General features: G+C 47.2%; 1 protein-coding gene across 1 annotated transcript in view; it reads left to right on the top strand.

The window, feature by feature from the left end:
* Positions 1-12,598, top strand: part of COMMD6 (COMM domain containing 6) — a 63,424-nt gene that overhangs the window by 15,746 nt on the left and 35,080 nt on the right. Inside the window, exons 3-4 of the mRNA XM_029603028.1 lie at positions 963-1,028; positions 7,858-7,934. Of these exons, the coding sequence (XP_029458888.1) occupies positions 963-1,028; positions 7,858-7,934 (143 nt within the window). The remainder of the gene's footprint in view (positions 1-962; positions 1,029-7,857; positions 7,935-12,598) is intronic.

Here is a 12,598-nt window from a genome sequence, read left to right as displayed (position 1 = left end):
CTGCCTGGATATTCAGGGCAGGGAGCATACAGCCTTCGCAAGGGCAACACTAAGTGGGCCACGGGCAGCCTCCCACCCTATAGGGGAGTAGCTTTAGTACATCCCATTGGTCCTGAGTTCATCTGGCTACACGCTAGGAAATGGAGAAATTACTTACCTGATAATTTCGTTTTCCTTTAGTGTAGATAGATGGACTCAGCATCCCGCCCACGGCTGCACCAGAAATAGAGAACATCAAATATCAAGACTGAACAAGTAAAGGGTAAGCCACAGGCTATCTCTAATCCAAGACACCCGCAGTTGCCCAGGTGTCTGCATTTATTGTTTCAGTGCCCTGGCGGTTTCCAATTCGAAAAGTTTTTTATATATATAAAATCAGTTGAACCAGTTCAATATATATCCACACTGTCTTTTCGAAGACAATACTGAAGAACTAAGCACGCTGCACGGATATATGTAGGCTGATTTCAGCTTTGAAATCTGACTCCGTGCCCCATCTGCTATCAGGAGAGCACAATACCCATTGGTCCTGAGTCCATCTGTCTACACTAAAGGAAAACGAAATTATCAGGTAAGTAATTTCTCCTTTCTTCTGGCAGAACATAAGCAGCCCATTCATCAGGAGCAACAGCAGAGGACTTTCCAGCATGATCATAGTCACCAGACATGGCTGAATCGAGGAAGCTTGTTTATCTGATTTTAGAGGATAACTGTGCAATTCCCAGTGGCAGCTCACTATGTAAACTGGCCAGGATGTTTGAACAAACAAAATAATTATGACCTTTGCCACATTCTCTTAAGCTGCTATTTGCCATTGTTTTAGGGAAAATAAAGGAGGAAGAGAAGAGAGAGGAAGTTCTTGCTGTGTATCTCAGTTCTGACTTTTCTTGGGTTTTTTGTTTTTTTTTTATCATTTCTAGATACTTTGCTCTTCATGGGGAAATCTTTTTTTTGTTTTCCAGTGTCAACAAGTCATTCAATATCTTCAGTGTCAGATTGCAGGTGTAAATACAGCAGAATTATGCCAGGTCAGTGTCGGCATGAACCTGCTAGCAAGTAATACATTCAGATGGCGTGAATGTTTGTTTTTATACTACTTTCTATGGTGAAATAAACATTAGCCAAACACCATCCTCTGTTCTTGGGCAGGCAGTTAATTGGCATGGTTTGCTGTGCCAGTATACATATACTTATATTAATATGTAAAGCTCTGGATGCAGTATATAAATATATTAAGCTATACCTATTGTTACCACAGTGGAGTTGCCGTTTTCATTAAAGAATTATATGGAACACTGAAGTGCAAGGATTTACTTTGAGCTGCATCTGTTTTGTTTGTTGTGCTGATTTCCTGGTGCAGTGGATTGCTCAGTTTGTGTTTTGTATATAAATATAAAACAGTGCAAACAAGTTTCCCTGTAAGTACACGGATCAGTCCAGACAGTGGGTTGAGCCTCCTGTCCAGCAGATGGAGACAGAGGAAAAACTGAAAGGATATCCTATATCAGGATAGTGCTCACCCTGCGTCCCTTCTGTATTTCTCTGTCTCCAGCAGATGAAGGCAGTTAATCCTGCGGTTTTCTCTCTCTCTGTGGAAATTTCTTCCTACCTTTTGGATTCTTTTTTTCTTCAGGATCAAGCAAGTATTAGTTCCTTAAATTATAATATAAATAAAAGGAAACCAGGTTTTATCCTTGAGTGAGACAGTTCTGTCTCACAGCTCTTACAGGGTCCTAGGGGGGGTTTTTCCCTTGCTTGTTCAGCCTAGGAGCCCTTATTCCCAGAGCCTTCTGCCTGTCTGGAGTGATACTAGTGGTCCAGTCACTCCCCCTTGTGCTTGGGTGACCCCGGAGAAGTCTCATGCCTCGGGTCCCACTGCAGAGCTGACTCCATGCTTCTGCTCTGTTGGAATTAACGAGTAAATACAAAAAAAAAAAAAGGCACTCACGATTGATTTGAAGGGCAGTGGGAAGAGGAGCATAGCAGGGCTGATTCACCTGCTCCCGCTCGCACTTTTAGACCGGCTCAGCTGATTTCATTTTTTTTTTTCACCGCGGCAGCTTTTTACTCATGCCGCACTCGGCTGCCTGCCTAGCCTGCTTCGCGGTTCTCCTGCGATGGGCTGTGTTCCCTCTATTTGCCCGACAGGGAGGGTCCCTAAGTCACGGCAGAGAAGTCCGTGGTCGGACCACCAAACGTGCTCCCAGGCCGGCCCTCTCACGAAAAACTGCAGGAATGGTGGCCATTTTAGTTTCAGGTCTTGCAGTAGATTCGGGGCCGGAGGGGAGAAGGGAGCCTGATTTTGGCGATTCGCTGCCAGATCTAAGCCCCGTGGACTTCCCGGGGCCAGACCTTGACCCTTCCCGCAAAGTCCCATCACCGTTTTTCCCCGGAGTTTGTTCTCTTGCTGCAAAAATCTTTTCTAGCTAGTCTAAAAGAGCAGGGCGATTTTCCCCGCCCCCCCCCCCCCCCCCCCAGCAAAGATCCCTCTGGTATCCACCGGGCAGGTCCCTCAAGCCCCAGATTCGCAGGGAGTCAGGGTCAGGACTGTACCGGGCGTACCAGATCCCCCTGACCTGCTTCAATCCTCTCTGCTGCCAGACCCAGATCAGGATGCTGACTTGCTGCTCCCAAATCTGCCCGTCGAGGGGGATGACCCGCGGGTCTTACGATTATTCCACCGGGAAGAGCTTGACCTGCTCTTTGTTCTGGACGAGCTGGGTTTAGATGTCCCTCCTGGGAAATCCACGGGTGCCTCCACTCAGACAGTGGACCCAGTCCTGTCGGGGCTTAGGGTTCCTCCACATACTTTTCCATTCCATCCCATGCTAATGCACAGGTACAGAGAAGGGCTACCAAAATGATAAGGGGCATGGAACAGCTCCCCCTATGAGGAAAGACTAAGGAGGTTAGGACTTTTCAGCTTGGAGAAGAGATGGCTGAGGGGGGATATGATAGAGGTGTTTAAAATCATGAGAGGTCTAGAACGGGTAGATGTGAATCGGTTATTTACTCTTTCGGATAATAGAAAGACTAGGGGGCACTCCATGAAGTTAGCATGTGGCACTTTTAAAACTAATCAGAGAAAGTTCTTTTTTTTTTTTAACTCAATGCACAATTAAACTCTGGAATTTGTTGCCAGAGGATGTGATTAGTGCAGTTAGTGTAGCTGTGTTTAAAAAAGGATTGGATAAGTTACTTGGAGGAGAAGTCCATTACCTGCTATTAATTAAGTTGACCTAGAAAATAGCCACTGCTATTACTAGCAACGGTAACATGGAATAGACTTAGTTTTTGGGTACTTGCCAGGTTCTTATGGCCTGGATTGGCCACTGTTGGAAACAGGATGCTGGGCTTGATGGACCCTTGGTCTGACCCAGTATGGCTTGTTCTTATGTTCTTACTGCTCTGGGACAGGGAGTCCACCGAATCCGGTCTCCAGGTGGGTAGGGTAGTGGACAAGCTCTATCCTCTACCAGACCAATGCCTCGATGCTCAAGATCCCTAAATTTGACGCATCAGTGTCCACTGTCACTAAACGGACCACCATTCCAGTTGTGGGGGCGACTGCGTTAAAAAATCTTCAGGACCGTAAATTAGAACTCTATCTTAAGAGGATTTTTGAAGTCCGGGGCGAAAAGTCTGTAGCAGTCTCATGCAGCGGGCAAGTCTTAGGTGGGTTCAACAATTACTCAGCACCCAGGACCTCCCATCTGCAGAGGCAGAACAGACAGAACGGCTTGAAGCTGTGGTGGCCTATGGCGCTGATGCTCTTTATGATCTCCTCAGGGTGCAGGCCAGAGCCATGGTTTCCATAGTTTTGGCCAGGCAACTCCTCTGGCTGTGAAATTGGGCAGTAGACTCCTCTTCTAAATACCAGGTGGGCACTCTACCTTTCAAGGGTAAGTTGCTTTTTGGAGAGGGCCTGGACCAGCTTATTAAATCTTTGGGCGACAACAAGATTCATAAGCTGCCTGAAGACCGCCCTAAACAGTCCAAGTCATTCTTTCCTTCACGCTCTCTGTTCAGGGATCAGCGCAGATACAACAAACTGTGTGGGACTTTTCAAAGAAATACTTCCAGAAGATCTCAATCGTGGTCTCATTCCTTTCGTCGGCGATGTCCCTTCCGAGATGGTAACCATCAAGGCGCCACCACAAAGTCATCACAATGAGATGCGGCCAGCCTATTCCTCCGTTCCTAGCTTAGGTGGACGTCTTACGAGGAATGGGTCAAAATTACCTCGGATCAATGGGCCCTTGAAGTCATCAAAAAAGGCTATGTGTTACAATTTGCTCGGGATCTCCCAGACCGCTACTTAATATCTCCATGCAGCATCGAAAGTGCCCGGCGGTAAGGCTACAAGAGCTTGGGGGCCATAGTTCCTGTACCCCTGGAAGAACAGGGGTCCGGCCAGTATTCCATCTACTTCATCGTCCCCAAAAAGGACAGCTCCTTCCGGCCCATCCTGGATCTCAAGTGGGTCAACAAGGCCCTGAAGGTCCCCCATTTCCGGCTGGAGACCCTGAGGGTGGTAATAGCGGCAGTTCGCTCAGGTGAGTTCCTTGCCTCTCTCAACTTAACGGAAGCCTACTTACACATCCCGATCCGCCAAAAACAGCAGTATCTTCGTTTCCAACATCCTGGGTTGGCACTTCCAGTTTCGGTCACTCCCGTTCGGTCTTGCCACCTCTCCTCAAACTTTCACCAAGGTCATGGTGGTTGTAGCAGCCTGCCTCTGCCAAGAGGGCGTCCTAGTCCATCTTTACCTGAATGATTGGCTCATTCAGGCGAAGTCGGAGAAACTCTGTGTGATAGCCGTCGACAAGGTCTTGTCCCTCCTCACTTCCCTCGGGTGGATAGTCAATTTCTCCAAGAGCAACCTCAAGCACTCTCAGGTCCTGGAATTCCTAGGGGGCACGCTTCAACACCTGCGTGGGCAAAGTTTAGCTGCCCGGGCGCTCAAGCTTATGGATCAAGTGCAACATCTGTTATCCCACGGCCTGGGGATTACCTTCAAGTCCTGGGCTCTATGGCTTCCACTATAGACTTGGTTCCTTGGGCTTTTGCGCATATGCGTCCTTTACAAAAAGCTTTGCTCTCCCGCTGGAAGCCGGTTTCGGAGGAGTTCCGGACACCTTTACCACTCTCAGACTCTACCATTGCCAGCTTGCAGTGGTGGCTCTCTCTCGCTCACCTGTTGAAGGGGATACACCTGGAAACACCCCAGTGGGTCATTGTTACGACTGATGCCAGTCTCTCCAGCTGGGGAGCGGTGTGTCACTCAGTCTACCCAGGGACAATTGTCTCCAGTCCAATCTCGATGACACATCAATCGGCTGGGGACCCGAGCGGTCCGTCTGACGCTCAAGATCTTCCTGCTCTTGATTTGACGCAGAGCTGTACGAGTTCTCTCCAACAATGCCACCACAGTTGCTTATATCAATCGCCGGGGAGGCACCAGGAGTCGCCTGGTGGCTCTGGAAGCCAGCAAGCTGCTCTCCTGGGCGGCACACCATCTGGATCGACTAGCGGCCTCACACATTGCGGGGAAAGAGAATATTCAGGCCGATTTTTCTCAGTCGCCAGCACCTAGACCCAGGGGAGTGAGAGTTGTCCGAAGCGGTGATGGAGCTGATCATGTGCAGGTGGGGAACTCCTCACTTAAGACATAATGGCCACTCTGAGGAGTGCAAAAGCTCCCAGATTCTTCGGTTGCAGACGGGAGCACTGCTCGGAGGGCGTGGATGCCCTGGTTCTTCCTTGGCCTCGGAACATCCTCCTTTTTATGTGTTTCCGCCCTGGCCGGCAAAGTACTCCAAAGAATAGAACTCCACAGAGGGCCGATAATTCTTGTAGTGCCAGAATGGCCTCGGAGGCCTTGGTTTGCGGACCTAGTGAACCTCGCGTCAGACGGTCCTCTTCGATTCTCGCCTACTATGTCAAGGTCCCGTATTTTTTAATCGGGCCAATCGCTTTTGTCTAGCGTCCTGGCTTTTGAGTTGAGGCGACTGAGGAAGAGGGGTTACAAGGAGGAAGTGATATCCACGCTACTGCGGACACGTAAAACTTCCACCTCTCTTGCTTACATTCGTTTTTGGAGAATGTTTGTTTGTTTGAGAATGTGTGCTGACTCCAAAGTACCGGCACATAAGGCCCCGGTGTCCCAGGTGCTCTCTTTCCTACAGAATGGCGTCTCCAAAGGTTTGTCCTTTAATTCCTTATGGGTACAGGCTCTCGGTTCCCTCTTAGGACGTGTTGATGGTTACGTGGTTGCGGCCCATCCGTATGTGTTACGGTTCTTCAAAGGTGCCAAGCATCTGATTCCACCTGTCCGGGCTACTTGTCCATCATGGAGTCTGAATTTGGTTCTTAGAGTTCTCTGCGAGGCACCCTTCGAACCTCTCCGGCCGGCAACACTTAAGGATTTGACTCTGAATATGGTCTTTCTTGTCGCTATTTGCTCTGCCAGGAGCGTGTCAAAGCTCCAAGTGTTGTCATGTAGGGAGCCCTTCCTTTGCATTTCTGATTCAGGGGTTCCTCTTAAAACAGTTCCCTCATTTTTACTTAAGGTGGTGCCTTCCTTTCATGTAAATCAGTGGGTAGAGCTTTCGGCGTCTTCTTCAGAAGACATTGCCAGTACGCCTGGCAGAGAACTGCGGCGACTTGATGTCGAGAGAGTCCTACTGCAATATTTACAGGTTACTAACGAGTTTAGAGTCTCTGATCATCTGTTTGTTCTTTGGAGCGGACCAAGTAAGGGGAACAAAGCTTCTAAGGCTACTATCGCTCGATGGCTAAAGGAGGCGATTGCTTCGGCATATATCTGTTGGGGTCAGACGGTCTCGGAGGGTTTAAAAGCACATTCTTTGCATTCGCAGGCGACCTCGTGGGCGGAGAACCAGTTGGTTCCTCCGCAAGAGATCTGCAGAGTGGCTACCTGGAAATCTCTGCATACCTTTGCTAGGCATTATCGTCTCGATGTTCAGGCGCCAGTATTTGGCTCCTTCGGCAGACAAATGCTTCTCTCTCTGTCCCATCCTACTTAGGGAAGCTTTTGTACACCCCACTGTCTGGACTGATCCGGGTTCTTACAGGGAAAGGAAAATTGGTTCTTACTTGCTAATTTTCGTTCCTGTAATACCACGGATCAGTCCAGACTCCTGCCTGGGCTACATCTGAATTTGATACATCTGACAAATCTGTGAAAGTTTCTCTTTCACAGATTTGTCTTTCTGCACATTTATGTCATATCAGAACTATAAGGCTCCGGAAGTATCTGCCAGATAGATATTTATGTAAGATCAGTTTTCTTAACACGGTTTTGCATTTCAAGTTTGCAGTTGCAGCTTTTTTTGCCACTTGCTTGATCTTTCTCTAGTTCAATGTTACGTTCTTCTGCTTTGATAATGTTTATACTGAAGGGACGCAGGGTGAGTACTGTCCTGATATAGTATACCCTTTCAGTTTTTTTCTCTGTCTCCATCTGCTGGACAGGAGGCTGAACCCACTGTCTGGGTTCAGCCTCCTGTCCAGCCAAGAACCAATTTTCCTTTATCAATTCAGAACATGAAACAGGAAGTCCATTCTTAAGCACAGTTTGGTTCTGATGATTTTAGTACTTGGTAAGTTTTATAAGATTGCTTTATTTTCAACCTGTTTATTAAAATACAGAGAATCTGACATTTATGCAATTACACATCAGCAATAAATCAGGGTTTACATAGCAGAGAAACCCTGGTATGTGACTGAGGGGAAAAAAGTATATCCAAGGCATAAATTGGACTCATGTTCTGCAAAAATCCCTTCTTAAATTGTTTTGTAATTTTACCTCTATCCTTTAACCCGTGTTGACAGAAATTTCAAACAGCAGGCACTGAAGTGAGCTTGGAAGAACTGAGAAAGATAGTGAATGCTCTCATCTGGTTGTTCAGGTAAAATATATATCTTTTCATTTCCAGTGACCTCAGTCACTGAAACAGGTTTGAATCGAGAAGATGAAAATGAAGGTACATGAATCCTGTCCCTAGCAGCAAAACTCAGCTTTGCTCTGCTGCTCGTCTATAGGAAGAACGACTTTTCTTCTGAATTCTTGAATCTTATTTAATATAGAAGTGCAGAACGAGTACATGCAGATATACAGGATAAAAAACAGAACTAATCATGTATACTTCCTTACTATCAGGTCGATCCAGTATCGTCCGCTCGAGGATTGCCCGTCTGTAACGTGCTCGTAGCGCACAATTCGGGCGCGCAAGGCAATTCGGCGATACAGTCTCCAGTTTCACGCGTCCGTATCGCTTCTGAAAACAGACGCATAACCCTTTCCGCACCCGGCATGTAAATGAATGAAAAAGCTGTATAATGAAGGAATTAGCTATTCCCCTGCGATACTGTAACGGGCGCTGATATTATCTCCTCCGTAACCCGCTGTTCTGCCGCGGCCTTAACCTGCTAGTTTACCGCCTCCCCCTAGTAGGAGTTAGTGTAGTGTAGGGTAAAAACATTGCTTACCCGCCCTGGTCCCGTCCGGTCTCCTGCAGCCCCGTCCGGACCGGACGGGGCTGCAGGAGACCGGACGGGACCAGGGCAAAAAAAAACAAACGAAAAAGTAGCAAGGCTCGGGCCTGCTATGGTAAGTTTAAAAAGTGTAAAAAACAAAAAACCTGTGTGTTATATAAAAAAATAAAACAATTTTAAATACCTGTCGGAGGGCCGTGGGTCCCGGTGGGCGGCGGGCAGCCATCAGCGGCATCCGGTAGTCCCTTCTCCCTTCCTCCCTCCCTCCCCTGCCTGGATGAGCGCCAAAATCGCACGGGCGGGTCGGCAGCGGGGGGGGGGGGGCGGCAGCGAGATCCGGGGAGCCAGCAGCGGCAGCAGCATGTTCGATCGGGTAGGCAGCTAGGTGGCAAAGTAAAGATGGCCGCCTGCACGGGAAAATCGTGCAATTGGCCGCTGAAGACGTGACGTCACGACGTTTGGCGTCACGGGGTGTGACGTCACGTCTTCAGCGGCCAATTGCACGATTTTCCCGTGCAGACGGCCATCTTTACTTTGCCACCTAGCTGCCTGCCTGATCGAACATGCTGCCGCTGCTGGCTCCCCGGATCTCGCTGCCACCCCCGGACCCCGCTGCCGCTGCCCCCCCGGACCCCGCTGCCGCCTACCCGCCGCTCCCGGATCCTGCTGCCGACCCGCCCGTGCGATTTTGGCGCTCATCCAGGCAGGGGAGGGAGGGAGGAAGGGAGAAGGGACTACCGGATGCCGCTGATGGCTGCCCGCCGCCCACCGGGACCCACGGCCCTCCGACAGGTATTTAAAATTGTTTTATTTTTTTATATAACACACAGGTTTTTTGTTTTTTACACTTTTTAAACTTTTTTACACTTCCTGGTGCCTGTCATTTCAAATGTCATTTGAAATGACAGGTACCAGCGCACCCAGGTTACTGTATAGGCGCTGTTACAGCGCCTATACAGTAAAATGGGTTGCGCGGGCATAACCCTTCCCTAACGCTTCACAGCCGCGGCATGCATTTGCATGCGATTAGAGGAGAGTATCGGGGAGTTAGTGAAGAGAACTGTGCGTGCGGGGAGGAAGGGTGCGCCTGACACTACCTCACTGTTTTTACCGCGGCCTTACTGGATCGACCTGTATATTCTTTTATAAACCAAGTAGATATGAAACCCAAGTGCTTTTAGCGGTGCTGTGTGTATTACAGCTGTTATGTGTAAAGATGACTCCAGCAGCAAAGCATGTTAATTTCTATAAATAATGTGTGGCTGAAAAAGTAGAACCTCTCCACCTCCAGGAATCAAACATTGAATATGGTCATGACAAATTCTCCCTGCCCTCACTTGTCATGTGTTCTTAAAAAAAAAAAAAGGGTTAAAAGTATTTTATTCTCAAATCCTTTGTGTCACCATCAACAACACTAGAATTTTCTTCTAGTCACTTGCCGGACCTTTCCAGGTCCAGCAAGATTGAAGTGGAGAGCGGCTCAGGGAGGGTCAGGGAACTCTGGTTCTCAGCCTCTTGGGTTGGAGGGAAGCCTGGATCAAGGCAGATCAGGGTACAAGGAAGAAGACTTCCCAGAGGTGACCATAGGAAACATCCCTTCCCCTGCCCTTTCTTGCACGACAGAGACAATGGAAAAGTAACTTTTTTAGCTGGAAATCATTTATTGAAAATATCTTTTTGCTCCTGCCTTGCCTCTTACCACCCCCCCCCCCCCCCCCCTCAGAAAACCAAATACTAGCAGATGGCATGGCCACATGCAGCAGTGCGGTTTTATCTATGAGTGTTATCACAAGGAGGCATAGCATAACTATGCAGTGCCTTAAAAAGTTTGCTTTCACCAATCCTCTGCAGAGCAAATGCTGATAATGGTAATCAACATAACTGAGATCCTTTGTGAGCTTCTTTCGTCCCATCCTCTCCCCTTTCATAGGCATACTATTTGAACTATTAGTTATGAAAGCCCACAACATACAAAAAAAATCACTATACTTCTGAGACCTTCATACACAAGCCTGATTATGTGCATTTTATTAAACAGAACTAAGGCAAGAACAATGCCCGAACACTTCCAAAAAGAGACTCAAAACTTGGTTATTCTAGCTAGCATTTAATTAACGCCATTTAATTACTCTTACCTTACTTTACCATCCATCAGACTACCCACTAGATTATCAATCAGATTATATATTAGATTAACATCCCAACTCTATAGTCCTCATCACAAATAAATGATCCATAGTCCATATTCTCACCCAGAGCTATAGCCAATCTTTCAAAAGAATCACAGTATTATTATTATTTTATAAGTTATGGTTTTATTACCCTGTTCACTCTTATCCTAGTTTACTCCCCTGTTTTAATGTAATCGCATTCTTACATGCCTGTTATTGTTATAATGTAAACCGAAATGATATGTAACTTTGCTAAATGAATTGCGGTATATAAAAATGTTAGATAAATAAATAAACTGGTACCTCCATTATAATCAATGGTATATAGAAAAATATCCAATTTTTTAAATATTTTCTCAAATTTCTAATTTCTGTGAAAACACAGTCCCAGATTTTGCAAGAATAGTTTCATGATTTCTGAGACTTTGGGTTTTCATTGCAATTAGAAATTTGATAAAAATATAAAATTTTAGACATTTTTTTATAGATGCCATAGAGACCAATGATTATAATCAAATATCAATAATGAAGAAATATCAAATGCTACATTTTGTTAAAGAATGGAAAGATATGTGATTTATTTATTTATAACTTTTTTATACCGGAGTTCAAGTGACAGGGTTACTTATCATTCCGGTTTACATTACAACAATTAGAAGATACTGACAACTGTCTCTTACAATGAACAAAGGAGATGAACAACTTGGAGAACATAACTGGGCAATGAACAAGGTGTGTGCTTACAACAAATTGGAGAAGAGGTTAACAAGCTAGAAAGGAGGGAAGTTAACTAATGTAGTTGTCATAATTATACTGCATTTACACATGTTGAATTTGGGGGAAAAATTAGTCATCTATCTATTGAGAATTGCCAATTCCCTGTACGTATGAGGATCAGTCCAGACTGCTGGGGTTATGCCTCCCTTCCAGCAGATGGAGTCAGAGAAAAGCTGAAGAGCACCCCCTAGATATACTGGTGTGCCAGCTACGATCCCTCAGTATTTCTCTGACTCCAGCAGATTGAGAGGCATAACATGTGGTCCTGATCCTTTGAAAATTTGAGTTTGATTGTACAGATTTGACATTACAGTGACCTTTGACTAGACCATTTTCTGTTAGTTAGAACAGCCTAAGTCGGATTGGTTTAAGTTCTGCTCTTTTTAGTACTACGCCTTTTCTTTTCACATGCGCTGTGTGAGGGTCTGATTCCTGGCAGGCTTGGCAGGGCAGTGCCCTAACGCCTAATCCCCGGAGCTAATTATTTCCTCTGTGACCAGGGAGAGTATTCACTGGTGGGCCGGTCATTCTCCCCCCTGTCTGTATGTACCTGGGTGTTCTTACCTCTGAAGGGGGCTCAGCAAGGAAAGGAAGCAGGGAGACGGTTTATCTGTTGTGAGCGCTGAAAAAACCCCAAAAAAACCAAACCTAAGAGTAAGTCCTGTTGGTGGCAGGCTGTTGAAGTCTTCCTTAGCCCCGGCCTACCAATCTAGGGTCCCGGGACTCCGGAGGGGGTGGCCTTGTCACCCAGCGCAATTCTTTTCTCCTGTCGGTGCTGTGTCGTTTTCGCGCGCTTTTTCTGCAGCAGCTCCCTCCCTGCTATGCTGCGTTCTTCGACCTGCACGACCTGTGGGGAGTCAGGGGCGTGGCTCTCCTTAGAGGGTCTCTGCTCCCGATGTCTTCTCGGGGGTGAGGGACCCTCTCAGTGGCTGAACACTGCCCGCGGGTCTCCTCTCTCACAGCCGCTGAGAGTGCCGGTGGCTTGGGGGCAGAGGCTGGCCCCATCCCTACTCGAAGAGGGAGCGGTGGCCATCTTGCCCATGCCGAGCATAGACAAAACAGCGTCGGAAGGAGGGGAATTCCCTCCGGCCCTAAGCCCACAGCGCAATCGCGATTTTGTGGCACCTCGT

The sequence above is a fragment of the Rhinatrema bivittatum genome, chromosome 5, assembly GCF_901001135.1.
Source record: "Rhinatrema bivittatum chromosome 5, aRhiBiv1.1, whole genome shotgun sequence".
Lineage (NCBI taxonomy): Eukaryota > Metazoa > Chordata > Amphibia > Gymnophiona > Rhinatrematidae > Rhinatrema > Rhinatrema bivittatum.
Note: the sequence above shows the minus strand (reverse complement) of the source record. Positions and strands in the feature narration are given on the sequence as shown.